The sequence below is a fragment of the Centropristis striata genome, chromosome 4, assembly GCF_030273125.1.
Source record: "Centropristis striata isolate RG_2023a ecotype Rhode Island chromosome 4, C.striata_1.0, whole genome shotgun sequence".
Lineage (NCBI taxonomy): Eukaryota > Metazoa > Chordata > Actinopteri > Perciformes > Serranidae > Centropristis > Centropristis striata.
In genome coordinates, this window is record NC_081520.1 from 6,836,999 (window position 1) to 6,852,486 (window position 15,488).

At 38.6% G+C, this 15,488-nt stretch overlaps 1 protein-coding gene across 2 annotated transcripts; it reads left to right on the forward strand.

Moving 5' to 3' along the window:
- The first annotated feature begins 1,002 nt into the window (after window positions 1–1,002).
- Window positions 1,003–14,937, forward strand: LOC131969496 (heterogeneous nuclear ribonucleoprotein L-like). Of its 2 annotated transcripts, none has more exons than XM_059330515.1 (14): window positions 1,003–1,144; window positions 3,047–3,162; window positions 3,367–3,604; window positions 4,068–4,153; window positions 4,524–4,620; window positions 4,927–4,999; window positions 9,372–9,404; window positions 10,494–10,565; window positions 11,444–11,691; window positions 12,331–12,452; window positions 13,218–13,419; window positions 13,792–13,849; window positions 14,027–14,143; window positions 14,336–14,937. In XM_059330515.1, exons 1-14 carry the CDS (start codon window positions 1,067–1,069, stop codon window positions 14,392–14,394), a joined length of 1,599 nt encoding a protein of 532 aa, XP_059186498.1. In that variant the 5' UTR covers window positions 1,003–1,066; the 3' UTR covers window positions 14,395–14,937. The 2 variants fall into 2 exon arrangements, with proteins under 2 accessions (XP_059186498.1, XP_059186499.1); XM_059330516.1 differs by having other exon boundaries at window positions 1,004–1,144; window positions 14,027–14,137.
- The last annotated feature ends 551 nt before the right edge of the window (window positions 14,938–15,488 follow it).

Consider the following 15,488-nt stretch of genomic DNA (forward strand, 5'->3'; position numbering starts at 1 on the left):
ATATATATATATATATATATTTATATATTATATATATATATATATATTCATATATTATATATTTATATATTATATATATATATATATTTATATATATATATATATATATTATGTATATATATATATATATATATATATATATATATATATAAATAAAAACAAAACCTTTGTGGACCAAAAAAACAGCAGTGGATGGCTCCTCTCTGTTGCAGGATAGAGAGATACAATAGATTCTTCTCCTACAGCCATCATGCTGTCTCATTCTAACAGATTCTACCAGACTAAGTGAATTTCCCCTAGGGGATAAATAAAGTAATTTTGATTTGATTGATTGATTGATGTAAGTATATATGTAAATTGATGCAAAGATAAGTTCACATAATGTGAGTGAGAAGGCAATAATTTGAATAAGAACCTGTGCTTTATATTTCTTGTCAATAAATTTAAAAAAAAATCTAATTTTTAAATGTATATAAAAATACTAGCTAAATTCAAATACTTAATATATTTAAAAAATATAAAGAAGAAACGAATATATATATAATGTGGCTAATATGCTACTTAAAAATACAAAACGGCTTAATTCAAATAATATATTTAAAAATATAAAGAAAAAATGAATTTATACATATATATGGCTAATGAAAACTCAAATCTGAATATTTTTACTTAAATATACAAAACAGCTTAATTCAAATATATTTAAAATAAAAATATAAAGAAAAATTTATTTAAAAAATATATATAAATACATATGGCTAATATGCCAACAAAAACTAAAATCCAAATCATTGTACGTAAATTAATAAAGCAAAAATACAGAGTAAACCTGAAATGATGCGATAATTTAACGTTATCGTATTTTCTTAACAGGTTTAAACCTGTTGACGCTTCCTGCTTCCCTATTGGCTGCTACTCAAGTCAAAGATAGATTGACAGCTGCCTGAGCCAATCACAGCCCGCAGTTCCGCTCTACTGGGCGTTGATACACGAGCTTCGTTTTTCTTGACTTTTCCGTCCATTTCAGTTCATCGTCACAACCACCATCCTTTTTAACCGGGACAACATGGCTGCTGCAGCGAACCGTTACTACAGCGAAGACGGCAGGGCAACGAAACGACAGAAAACCGACGGAATGGCCACGGTGAGTTTTCTTTGTGCACGCTGCAGTAGAAGATTAGCTCAGTTTATATAACCAGCAGCCACGGCTTTGTTACCGTGTCGGTGGTTGAATTCGGTTCATTCAGCGCTGTGGGAGGGGGAGGGGGAGGGGGGTGTCACGACGCGTCACAGGTCAGTAAATCTACGGTTGTGTGGATGGTTATGGGGCATAATTAGACTTTTGTCCGCTTATTTATCTACATCATGTTTCCTGGAGGTGTCCCAGACGTATAAACTGTACAAATACCCGTGCTGTACTGTTTGAATGGGCGCGTTTGAGGGCGGGTTCCCCCGGCCGGGCCTCGCCTCAGCTCCGCTTTGTTCTCGTGCCGGTATCGGTTAGCAATGTGCTAACCGGATGCTAACGCACTGGAGCCGGACTGGGAGGCATCAGAGCAACCGCTAGCTCATCTGGGGAAACATTTTTAGATAATGCCTTTAGTACATGCAGGTTTAATCAACCCCATGATTCTTAACCCTATAAAGCCAAGTGTATCATATTTGATACACAAGTTTTTGAGACCTATACATCATCAGTGTGATATTTTTTTCCTGAAAAACCTGATGTATACATGTGTTGAAGAAAAAAAAAAGAGCAACAAATTGCACAAAAATACAAGATATAGCAAAATTTATATGCAGGTTCCACTGGTGGATCAGTCATTGCTGCGTGAAAACTTCATATCAGCAGATGTATGATGTTGTTATATGGAAAAAAATATTTTGCATGTTTGAGGAAAATGTTAAAAGAAAGTAAAGCCTTAAAAGGTTAAAAATGTTGGGTTTTATATGTTTTTGTTAGTTCAAGAAAAACAAACTGTGAGCAACAAATTGCACAAAAAGAACTGATGTATCAAATATGATACAAATTAGAATCATATATCCCTATTGTTTTTGGATTTTTTTTTTAATTATCTGTCAGCAGGTTCAATAAACACTCCAGTTTAAAAAAAAAAGAAGAATTTTCTGGCAATTATTTAATGGTTCAGGCTTTATAGGGTTAAGAGTGGGGTTACCATTAACATTAAAACAATGCATTGTCATTTAATTATCCCTTCCCCCAGCAACCTGAGGTTAATTATTATGATGATTTCCGGCAAATGAAGGACAAAGAATAAGCTATTTCTATAGTTTATCTGTGTCTTAAAACTGATAAGGATGAGTCGCAACCATTCAAAGACCGCGGAAACCTTTAGTTCAGTTTTCACACTGAAAATGCTCCACTACAAGTAAATGTTTTTCATTCAAAACATTAGTATTATTACCAAAGTTTGTACCGTATATATCAAAAGTTCATTTGTTAATTTTGCAGTAAAAGTTTTATGTTAGTGTGTTATTACAATGTGTTGTTTTGGGATTACTATTACTGCTGCCTAAAGGTGTTTCTTGTATTCAATTGCTAAAGATTTCTTTTTTGACTGTGCTTATTATAAACTACTACTGCTCAGGAAAACATTGAATCCTCGGGCCTATCGGAAACATTAAAAACTCGCAACATTTGGAAATGCATGTTTTAACTGTACACAATATGTGATAAATTGTTAATAATTAAGTTTTCTATTGCTGTCACACAAATGCAGTGAAGTAAAAATACAGTATTTAAAATGTACCGTAGGACCGAGTAGGAGTAAATAATTACAGAGTGTAAATATTCAAGTACACGTACCACAAATTTGTGCTCGCATGCAGGACTAAATGTAATTTTAGTCCTTTTCTGCACTATATTATGTCAATATTTTTTACCTGCATGTTCACGTTTTGTAATTTACTGTCAGTGTAATTGTTCATATGACAAAGGCTTTTAATCACAAGCAATGCTAAAGATGTGAAAATATTGTTGCATGTGTAAAATGTAAAAGCTAATTTTATGTTTTCTCAATCATAGGGGTATGAAGATCCACACAAGACCCTTCCATCTGTGGTGGTGCACGTCCGGGGCTTGGTGGATGGTGTTACAGAGGCTGACCTTGTGGAGGCCTTGCAAGAATTTGGGGCAATCAGGTAAAGGAAGAGAACAGCTTTTGTGAAAAATATGTTGACTTTTAACACAGCCTAGTGTCTGGTTCATCGTGGTTTTATTTATTGTCCTTTAATTACAGCCTATTTACCTGCAAGATATGAAGTTTCAAGTAAAATCTTGACAATAACTGCCTGTAGATGCCCCCCAATTGCGTTTTCATTAAACCTCTTTTTTTTTGCTGTCAGCTATGTGGTGGTGATGCCCAAAAAGCGACAGGCACTGGTGGAGTACGAAGACATGAACGGATCCTCCACAGCCGTAACCTATGCTGCAGACAACCAAGTTTACATCGCGGGCCACCCAGCCTTTATCAACTACTCCACCAGCCAGAAGATCTCCAGGCCAGGAGACTCCGATGACTCCCGAAGTGTTAACAATGTTCTTCTGCTCACCATCATGAACCCTATTTATCCTATCACCACAGTAAGTGCAAATATTTGAACAACTCTATGGCTCTTTACTAGAGCTGTGGAACTTCATCTTATTTGCACAAGGACTGGAAAGTCCACAATATAATGTGTAAACTTATAGAATTGACTAGATCCAGCAGTATCAGATAGAAGTCTTCTATAATGAGATTACAGTGCACAACTGTTTGTTTAGATGATTGATTAATCACCTGATTATTTGCTCAATAAGATAGCAGTAAATGGTAAGCCTAGAGTCCAAGATGACAACTAAATCCTGAGATCAATTGTGTGATGCATAAAGATTCAAGACTGTACTTCTAGTATTCACGGCAAACTAAATTTAAACACCTTCTTCATACCTAAAGTCTATGTTAAGCAGAGATCAGATGTACTTGTGCTTCTATGTTGCGCTCACTTAGTTTTTAACAGTTTCCTGTGTTGTTTGTATATCTTTTTAACATGGTACGTTTTTGCAGGATGTCCTCTACACTATCTGCAACAACTGTGGGCCTGTGCAGAGAATTGTCATCTTCAGGAAGAACGGAGTCCAGGCGATGGTTGAATATCCTTTTCCATTGCTGCTATCTAATATGGGCACACAATCTAATGTTTGACTACCAGTTTTGCTACAACATGGACTGCCAGATTTTTTTTTTGCAAGTTGTAACACGCCTGAGCATAATAGTGGTTGGTTTAGTTTAATGAAAGGAACTTGTGCGGTCAGTTTGAAACACACCTGCTTACTGCTGCATGTAACAAACCTGTTTTAAAACTTGTAGGTTTATTTCTCTGATCTAAATGATTAAACCCTGGTCGTCACAGTTAATGGTCTATGTCAGTCATCAGGGGCATGCTTGCTACATACTGCAGTAGCGTTCTTGTCATGATGATAATCTCGTACTTCACTGTTTTGTCCTTAACACGTTCATTACATTTGACTCAGTGCAAAGTGCACAGAGAGCCAAGGCATCACTCAACGGAGCAGACATCTACTCTGGCTGCTGCACGCTGAAGATCGAGTACGCCAAGGTACAAAGCACAGTGTTTATACTAAATGGGTGTGGAAGGCAAAGAACAACATGAACACCAGCACAATATAAAATGTTTACCAATAGTCCTGCTAGGGATGTTGCCTTTGTGATTTGATATAATGCCTTGTGTCGTATAATGTTTTACGTAGGTTAAATTATAACAGCTTGTTTTAAACACTGTATTTTCATGCAAAAATGTTTTTAAATTGGTAATCTATTCCCTGGATATGGATACCATCTGAAGTAATGTTAGAAAAACCCAAGCCTACTGTATATTCACCTGGACTATGCTTGTATTCCTCAGCCCACTCGCCTGAATGTGTTCAAGAATGACCAAGACACCTGGGACTACACAAACCCCAATCTGGGAGGCCCAGGTAAAACCTTAACACGTGTCAAGCACTTGTCTAGTGCCACACACACTTTGTATCTAAGAAGTCTGATATTGCTAAGCATCCTTCCTGCCACTGTGGGGAGTTTCAGCAACACCCTTGGGTCTTACTCTTAACACTTCTCAATACACACTGTTGGTCAGGGGTCATTTGCAGGGTGAAACTTTTGGGGAAATCAGGGCCACGATGTGACTAATCAACCCATCTGTAAAAACATTCTCCGTTGAAAATTAGTGGGCACCAATCATTTCAAATGACATCTAAAATGAAAATCCACAATTCCAGCTAAAATGTTAAAGAGCTCTGCAGTGTGGTGGAAATGGCAGGAACACATTTGTGGACAGAAAATGAAATTTCTTGCAAGAAACATTTAGTGGCATGTCGTTCTGGTTTATCTTTTTATTTTATTTTTATCCAGGTCTCGGTGTGATGGGTACTATACTTTGTAGTGACATCTGCAGTTTATGGTAGTGCATAGCTAGATTTAATTACTGGGGAAGTTAATTGTCTCCTGCTCGTAATGATACAGTGACTATACATTCAGTAGTCAGATAAAAGTACAGGTAGATAAAAAAACAACAGCTACTGAACACAAGCCGTATATGGAGCACCTTCATCAGAGGTTAAACTTTACTAATAAAGTCAAAATAATTGAGTAATTTAGTGATTATTAATATACATGCCTTCAAAGGGAAACAAACGAATATTCTAAAAAAGTTAACTAGTTGTAGCAAAAGTAGTGGGAAAGTGGCAAATATATTCATTCTCTGCAAATAATAATTGAGACTGAAATTGGGTTTGTGATACTCTTTCAGAATATTCCTGTGTTGTTTTCTGTCTGTTGCAACAGTCACAAGACAGAAGACAAAGTCCTGTTGTGTGATAAAATGTTGAGTGAAGGGATGTTATCTCGAAGAATCCTGTTTTCATATTTCAGCCATGAAGACACAACCCTGTCACACGCAAAGTTTTCTTTGCATTTGTTTTTCCTGCCTTCTTTACCACACCTAGACATTTTTGCATAAACTAAGTAAACAGAAAAGCAATTCAGGTGACATGTTTTTCAACTTTTAAAGCAATCACTGGAAACAAATTTTCCTGTTACCAAGACTGACTCTGGTGTTTTCCACCGTCATCTAACTTCTACCTAAATTCTTCCACTCAGTTGTTTTTTAACCCAAACTTCAATATACTGAAGTCTAGTACTAATGTTTGGAGTCCCACTCAGTGCAGCCAAAACAAGTTTGATGTAAGACAGAAAGTGGTCCAGACAAAAGACCAGCTGGTCGAACTCAGACGGCCTTATTTTGAGGAGTGATTTGTCTGAGAAGTGAAAACTGAGGCAAAGACCAGCATCAGTAAACAGTAGGGCTGTCACTTTTTTTCCCTAAAAAATAATTTTGAACTAATTTGAAATGAAACTCAATTCGTTCTAATTAATTCGAATGCCCTCCGTTGTAGAGTTGGATCGATGTAAAGATTAAAGACTGCCTGATATTAAGCCAAACACTGATTGGTATACCAAACCGTGCAATGGGAGTTAATCAACCACAGATTAAAAAATACCATTGTTTTGCCAGATATATATGTAGACTTCCGTAAATAAACGTCTGTCTAGTTTCTCTGCAAAACACTGCAAATACAAGTTGGATTTAGTGCTGTGATGCTGGACGTCATAACTAACCAAACCGGACAACGACCAAACTCTATGGTACAGAACCTTGGGCTGTCCATTTTTGTAGCAAAAAGCAGGGCAACCAATAGTGAAGGTTTAGAGAGCCCTCTTCTGGTCACAAGATACAACATGGTCACAACATAATGGTCTGTTGCGTTTGTAGACTGCTTTCGAATATTAACTGCATTTAAATGAATGTTCAAATTTTTGGATGAAAAAGTGGCAGCCCTAGTAAACGGGCCATCTGCAACCTCATGTAACGCTTATCTCCTGATTAATTGGTGATCTCAGCAAGTCCAAAAAACATGCACAGGAGGGAGAGGCAGATACATGCTGACAACATCACCATTCTGCAACCACCATCTCAAGTATCCACTTCTTCAGTGACGACACAACCACTATCATACAGAGGGCCAAATGTCCCCTGAGATACAAGGGGATAAACTACAAGACACCACCCATTCAACACGAGGATGTAGGACTGATTATACCACACTCCTCATCTCCGAGCCACGAAGAACGCACACGTCTAAAGGGTGGGAAGTTCTGGGCACTGAGCTACACTTGGGCCCTTCTTCCTTTCTTACCCATTTTGAGACACAAGCGATTGACACATTGAAGCAGGCCAAAGCTTGCATCTACAACCCCCCCCCTACTGTCTACACCAAACGGAGACTGACAAAAGAGAAGACACAACATCCACCCAAACAGAAGGTAGTGACATCTCAGTACAACAGCTGATGCACACTGATACTAACCAGTCGCCTGAGATCACATTTGTAAAAGCCTCGGCCCTTCCTGTACTGTTTTGGGCTGTGTTGCTTGTCACGCTTGGTGACACGAAAACAAAACATTCAAGCAACACACTGGCTGACGCCGTACCAACTGATCCGATAGATGACTCACACCCCCGAATCAAGCTGTAGCCAGCCACATTGGAGTCAACACAAGACAACTGATGAAGACAAGACACTGCTGACAACACCATCAAGCACACTCAGGCCCATTTTTGGTTTTATGTGTTTCCTCCCAAATGGAGTTCAGCCTTTCTCTCTTGCTCTTTCTCCTCATCTCTTCACCTTTCCTCCCTATAATTTTCTTACTACATGCATCCCTGTTTAGCTATCCCTTTTTTTGAGTGCAGTTTTTTTTCTTGATATTTTAAAAGTCTCTAGAAGCTGTGTAACACCTTCCATGTGATGCAGGTTTGGCAATTTGCGGCTAAGAGGAGCCAGCTTCCCAACTGAAATGTGCTCTATGGCAGACTCAAGGCCTACCAGTGGGCGCTAAGCGGACTATTCCAAAAAGGAACAAACAGGATGGAAACGCCAACCAAACGGCCAACCAACCCACCAATGGGCGTTTCGACTTAATAAAACCAGGAATCGATCCTGAGGTGGAGAGTTGTTTCCCCAAAAGATGAAATGGATAGGAGTATGGGATGAAATGAATTGAGTGGAGTGTTGGAACTACTGCAGCAAATATCTTCCTCCCTACTGTTTGTAAGCATGCAGTAAGTAAATCGAGACCCTCCTCAGGGAACATAACTGCACAGCACCACATGACGCCAAAGTCCAGCACCCAACATCGCCACACAAGACTGACTCCATGTTTCCCCTCATACAGGCCTAATCTTTCTCTTTCTTGGAGAGGGTGTTGGTTGGGGTTCTGTCAGAGCCTGCCTTTCTAACGCCACTCACTTACTGTATGTCTCTTTACTATGTCTTGTCTCAGGAATCTCATCTATACATGGTTCCCTGGACTTTTTGGGAATTAAATCCTGTTTTTAATCTAGAGAAAGGGTGTGAACTTCATTAATTTATGTAGGATGTGCTTGCCCCATGACCATACCCGTTAATTACAAAGTGACAAAAGCTTTTCACCCACCAGCCACAGTGGCTGCTGGTGTCCAATATTAACAAGCTGCTTTTAATTTGAGGTGTTTTCACACCTGTGCTTTTTAGTTTCCATTAAACCTGACTCTGAATTGTTTTCCCCCTTGGTGCGATTCTTTTGGGTTGCACCAACAACTTTTAAGGAGATGGTTTTGGTCCAGTTTCCAGTCTGTGGTGGGAAAGTTATCTGACCTTACTACAAGTTATATTTGGCTAAATTTGAGCTTAACGCTCCTGTAGCCAGGTGTGCTGCTTTGCATTTTGGGTTGCAGCCAAGCACAAATGGTAGCAGCTTGCATTGCAGTAAGCCAGATAATTATTTTCTTTCACAGACAAATACACCAGTCCAGAACACAGGACCTTCTCCCTGTATTTACAGTAGCAGAGTGAACACTCTAGCATGTTTTTTAATGATGCTTTTTTGTTCATTCTGATGGTTTTTCTGTGTGAAAGGAAACCAAAGGAACACAAAGGGGAAAATGCTCCAAGATTACAAACTCAACTGATTTAGACAAGAACAAACAAACCATTGGTGTGAAAACACCCTTGCCAATTGCTTTTATAATTTGTGAGAGCCTGGATGGTGACCTGCAGAGGTTCCCAGCAATCCGCATTTCATAACCAATTTGCTATAATCAAATACAGACAGCTTTGTCATGAGTGGTTTAATCACTCTCCAGACATTTTAACTGGGGTAATTTCACATTTGCCCAGAAATTCTATTAAACTTTTTTTTAATAACCTGACTTCCATTCTGATTGTCTGTGACTCTTGTGTACCCGTACAGATGGTGATGCAGATGGCAATGGGAGCAATGCAGGTATGTGTGAGCGTACAAACGTTTTTTTATAAAACTATTTTTAAATTAAGCCATTTCTGATACTTATTCTGAGTGACTTTTGTTTGATATCCTTACCATTTATTCCACCTAACTCATCAGCATCCACCTTATGTTTGCCATTTCCTCTGTTTCACTTTAATGCTAGATGTTTTCCATTGTGGCTTAGGGTCTAGGGTTGCATGATAAACTGTCCAGTGGCATGCTCACTCGGAGGAAAATTTAGCAGATTTTAAAGTTAAGTTAGGAGCTGCAAGCCACCTTTACCCGTAGTCTTCCTAATCTGACCAGCAGCTGGTGGAAACAAGAGTAATTGTGCCCAAAACTGAGGTGTTCTCATGATCTGCCAAGTTAAATCCCCTCCTGTGAAGAGTGTAAAAACACATCTAGTCAGGCTTAAAGTGATGTTTTAGTCCACATGACCCATGTTCAGACCAATCAGCGTCCTGTCTGACTGAAGGTTCATTCAGTTCTTCCAAGTATTTTGTACTTGGAAGCATTAGTCATAGGAAATGAGTTCCATGTGAACTTGCCCATTGTATCAAGCTAATTTTGCCTGATTTTTCATCTCTCATCCTGTGATGGTACTTTTTTGCACATTTGTGTTGATGTTGAAACCATAGATTGTGCAGCATATTAGGGTTATTTCCATAGAATCAGTCTTGCCATCTCTTAGTTCCCCATGCATTCCTTCCCATTCCCCTCAACTAATGATAAGACACCAAGTCAGTTTTTAGAAAATCCCAGATCCCTGTCTGGAATGTAATGTGAAGAGAGGTTATACGTTTGTATTCTGTGGCTCTTTACGAGAAAGATGACTTGATCTTAAAATGCAAGCATGTGTCTTAAGGACTACTATGATTTTAGTCCTTGATAAATCCAAGCAAGACAAATGAATCTTCTTTATGGTGGGCATAGAGCCACACCAAATTTTGGTGTCAAAATGTTGTTTCCAGTCATTTATAAGACAATATCAATACAAGTCTGGCTGTAATCTCTCCATGACAGTGGGATGCCTGAGTTTATGTCATTTCTTTTCTCCTCTTATCTTGTCTTCCTCCTCTTTTATAGATGATGTCAATGCAAACCCCAACAAGCGCCAGAGACAGCCTGCCCTGCTGGGTGACCACCCTCCAGAGTACGGTAAGGCACTGAATCCCCTGAGAAACCAGAGTATGTGTATACTGAATACTCCTCTATACTCCAAGTTGAAAAAGAACAATGGTGTTTATTTCCATTTGTAGATAATGGGGCTTATTAACCTCCTGTGACCCTGCGTCCTCACATGTGGACATTTCATTTTAGGTTTTCTGGACCTTATACTTAATTCTGCTTAACTCTAACATGTTGTCCTCAGTAGTACATACTCTAGAAAAAGCACAATACATCAATCAGTGTACAAATCAGATGGTTGCATCTTGGTAAAGTCAATCAAAAGACAAACGTGGACCAGGTACAAAAACTGATCAGATTTTATGCTTAAAACTTGCTTACTTGTGCTGAATAATGTTTGTAGTTTGATATTGAGGATGAATAGACTTTTACTATCGTTCTTCCAAAGAGAGGGTGTAAATGTAAGGAAATAAAAAGTTTTATACAATGGTGAATTAATTGTGTTATATAGTAAAATTAACCTTTTTTTCAAAAACGACTTCCTGTTCAAAGACAACGCTTAGTTTTTGTACTTATCAGGTCCTACAAATCCAAAATATCTAGGAGAAACTAACAATACATACCAAACGAAAGCTTGGGTCTCAGGAGGTTAAACCTGATGTATTGAGTTAATCTAGAAAAGGGTCTTCCCTACAGTGCTTTAATAATTTTGCAGAGCCTGGTTGGTGACCTGCAGAGGTTGTCAGTTAAAGGGATAGTTTGCATCATTTAAGTGATGCTGCATTGTCATTTTTAACGGTGACTCTCCGTATTTATGATATTGGGACCATATTTCTCTAGAAGCAGTCACGGCCTTACCTTTTGAACTGGTAGTTTATTTTCCCTCCTGTGCTCGCCTCATTCTTCAGGTGGTGGTTATCACGGCTATGACGAGAACTATGGATCCCCTCCCTTTGAGGGTCGCCGCATGGGTATGCCAATGAGAGGGCGTGGAGGGCGGAGCTACGGGCCGGGCTATGGGCCTCCTCCCCCTCCTCCTGGAGAGTATGGCGGCCACGCTGAGTCTCCAGTTGTCATGTTGTACGGGTTGGACCCTGTCAAGATGAACGCCGACCGTGTCTTCAATATCTTTTGTCTCTATGGCAACGTAGAGCGGGTACGTATCTGACAATGTTTCTGTTTGTGCTGTGAAGGGAAGGACAGGCTGTCCACACACCATGTTTTACTTCCAGTTCTTGTAAAGACAGTTTGTAATTCTTTGCTAGTTTGTGTAAAAAAAATATTAATATTATGTCAAATCCCTGTTTCAAATCTCTATTTTGCTGTGAGCTGCAATTGCTTTTATGAATTGCTGTACTTAAAATAGTAATGGTTTTGATATCCAACGTAATAACGGCATTAAAAATAGACTCAAGTTCTCAGCAGGGCATGGATTGTTAAAAATGTCTTTAAAAATTTAGGCTAATCAAGGAATTGACAACAAAAATGACTTGGTGTTTTTGTTGCCCCTAGCCTTTTACCTTAAACCCAAGTTAGTGCCTTCCTCGCCACAGATCCTTAAAATACTTGAAAGATTTTTTTATAAAGAATTTTGCAGAAAATATAGTGTAATTACACTTTAACCTTGATTCATGTCTCAAATGCTGTATTCGGTGCTTAAATTTGACAGAATTGGGCTTAAAAACTCTTTAAATGTGATGTTTGACGAGCTATGGGAACTCTGTTATGTCTACAAATGAATTTGTCATTCCTGTTAAGGTCAAGGGTCAATCATTTCTTCTATCACGCCCCACAGGTGAAGTTCATGAAGAGTAAGCCTGGGGCAGCCATGGTGGAAATGGGAGACTGCTATGCAGTGGACCGCGCCATCACTCACCTCAACAACAACTTTCTCTTTGGACAGAGGCTGAATGTGTGGTGAGTTCATTCTGTCTCTTTCCACAAACACATCTGTTGTCCAGAAGAAATGAGCTCACCAGCCTGATACCATATTTAGTTTTGCTAAAAACTAGAAATTCACAGATTTTCATAGATTGTGAACATGTATTGTTTCCATCAATGAATTCCTCTGTTCTTTCTGAAGATTCTCATGAGAAAAGCTTGATGAAACACTAAAAATCCTATTAAACATTTACTTTCACTTGAAGTGTTTTTTTTTGTGTGTGTTTTTCCAAATAGTTAATGTGCTAAACAGGAGGTGGAAACTCCTTTACTCATTTAACTCACATGACTGATTAGATGTTTCCTGAAGACTTCTCTCTGATCAAAAACTTTTTTGTTTTTCTCTTCTTTCACATTTATACGGCTTTGTTTCTTTGCTCAAAACCAGTTGATGGAAACGTCCCTAATTAACATTTTCTTTAAGGCAACATTTCAAATTTTCACCTCAAAACATGGCTAGTCTTTCTGGGAAACCTAAACGGTCAAAATTCACTTTTTGCAGCCACACTGACCAATTCCATATTGTCAAAATATTTTACCAAGATTTGTTGTTTTAGTCAAAACGGCAACATTTCATTTCATGTCGGCAATAACATGTGACTGGTGTAGAGAGTGATGGGCGCTGCCAAGAAAATGCAGGCTTCAGGTGTGAAGCCCTGGCTCTGAACCTGCCTCGTGGTCACTGGTGTCTCTTCTTATAAAAACACAATTTTTAAAAAGGAAAACTCTCTCTCCCTGCAGTGTCTCCAAGCAGCAAGCCATCGTTCCCGGTCAGTGTTATGAGCTGGAGGACGGCTCCAGCAGTTTCAAGGACTTCCACGGCTCTCGGAACAACCGGTTCACCTCTCCAGAACAGGCAGCCAAAAACCGCATCCAGCACCCGAGCAACGTGTTGCACTTCTTCAACGCCCAGCCAGACGTCACGCCAGAGGTTTTCTCTCAGGTCTGTAGAAAGATGACACGTGTGTTTGGTGGCATGTAGGTTAACCCATTGAGGCCTGAAAAATCGCTGGGCGATTTTAAAATAAGCCTCTAATTTCTGAAAATTCTGGGGGAAAAAGTGTCAACTCTTCTACTGAATAATAGATTTTTCAGCCTCTGTAGCAGATAGAAATGAAATTCAAAAAGTATTTGAGAGCTTATACAAATACGACAAAACGACGTATCCGCTTTCCAGGCTTCAATGGGTTAATGTGTTGACGCAGCATCACCTGCAAAAGGAGGAAAACATTTCATCATTCTGCTTGTCTAAATAAAATTGAAGTGCTGTTGTGCAGATTGTGCTTAATAATATGTTCTGTAATGTTCTTTACAGATTTGTGAGGAGATTGGTGTAAAGAGCCCCGTCAATGTCAAAATGTTCACAGGAAAGAGTAAGCTGCTTTTATTCTGCTCTTGAGATATAAAGTTTTGAATTCCCTGAAAATGTATAGAAACATTACAGTTCTGGAATCTCTCAATAGCTTAACATAGACAAACAAACCTAAAGTGGACAAAAATAATCTTCAAATACACTTCTGTAATGTGATGTTGACTCCTCTCACCACCAGGCGGCGCAGCTCCCAGTGACCGCAGCGCTTCAGGTCTGCTGGAGTGGGAGTCCATCAATGATGCCATGGAGGCCCTGGCCATGATGAACCACTACCAGATGAAAAATGCAGGTATGGGTAAGACACCACAACTGTTCTATGATCTTGTAGAAATGTTTATTTTTGGAATGGTCACAAATTGTTCCAATACACCAACACTTAATATGAGTAATCATGAATGAGGTAGATCAGTGTAAAAAGAGATGATAAACAGTAGAAAAAAATATTTTTTTATTGTGTAATTTGTCTCTTCTCTTTCTGTTTTCCCAGCTGGCCCGTACCCGTACACCCTCAAACTGTGCTTCTCCACTGTTCAGCACGCCAACTGAGCTCACCGTTGTAGCCAGTGAAACGAAGATTGGTCCACAATTCCCATATTCTAATACAGACCATGACTGCACGATGGCTGGAGATTATTTTGAAAAACACTTTAAATGCTGTGAAATAATACATTTTCACAATGAAATCAATCCCTTAAGTGCAAACTCCTATTTGGTATTGTAAGCAGACCTAACAAGTGCTAACTGCATTTACAATTTTTGATATTTATGCCCCACATGTGGTTTAGAGTATCAGTACGTGTGTGTCTTCAATATTAAGTTGTCCTTTTTACTTTTTGTATTATGCTTAATCAGTAACCTGACATGTGAGAAAGTGTATTTGAAAGAGTTGGTTTTATGCTCAAGTCGTTCAGTGGCAGTGGACAACATGGTTTTGTAAAAGAGTTGTCTTTTGGAACTTTTATTATTATAGCTCACTTTTTTTCATTTTTATTTTAATTGCTAAGTATTGAGTTCTGCGTTCTTCTCCATGTCTGAAACGCAGTTGGAGGATTGTTTTGTTCTAAGAAAATAAAAAACATCTATGTAAAATGGAGTTCTGAATGTGTTGTTTCCAGTGTCTGCTGTGTATATATCATAGTAAATTATGCCACATATATTTCACAAGAGGGGAAAATAACTTATGCCATGAAATTACTTAACATAATGCTATGCCATAAAATGTCATAGTAGTCATACCATAGCATGCTTTCAAGTTTTTGTCAGTGTAGTATTTCATCAATTTCATGAAATCATATAGTATGTTAACATTTTATAAAAGTCAATACAATCATGGAAAATGTTATTGGACCACTGGAGTCTGCATTAGTGAATGTGATCACATTCACTGATGCATAGCCTCCAGTATACAGCTTGAGAGCATTCTGACAGACTAGGTATGTTATCAACATGTTGGGATGCAGCATCAGACACAAGGTGATGGTGCTTATGAGGGTACTGCATTGCTGTAAAAGGTTATAATAGTAATGCACAGAGTGCAGTAACTACAATGTTGTCTTAAGATTTATATGTTGCTTTCAGTGAATAAACATTTCCAAATTGATTTTGTTATAGATGTATTTAAAACTATTAAAATATTTGTG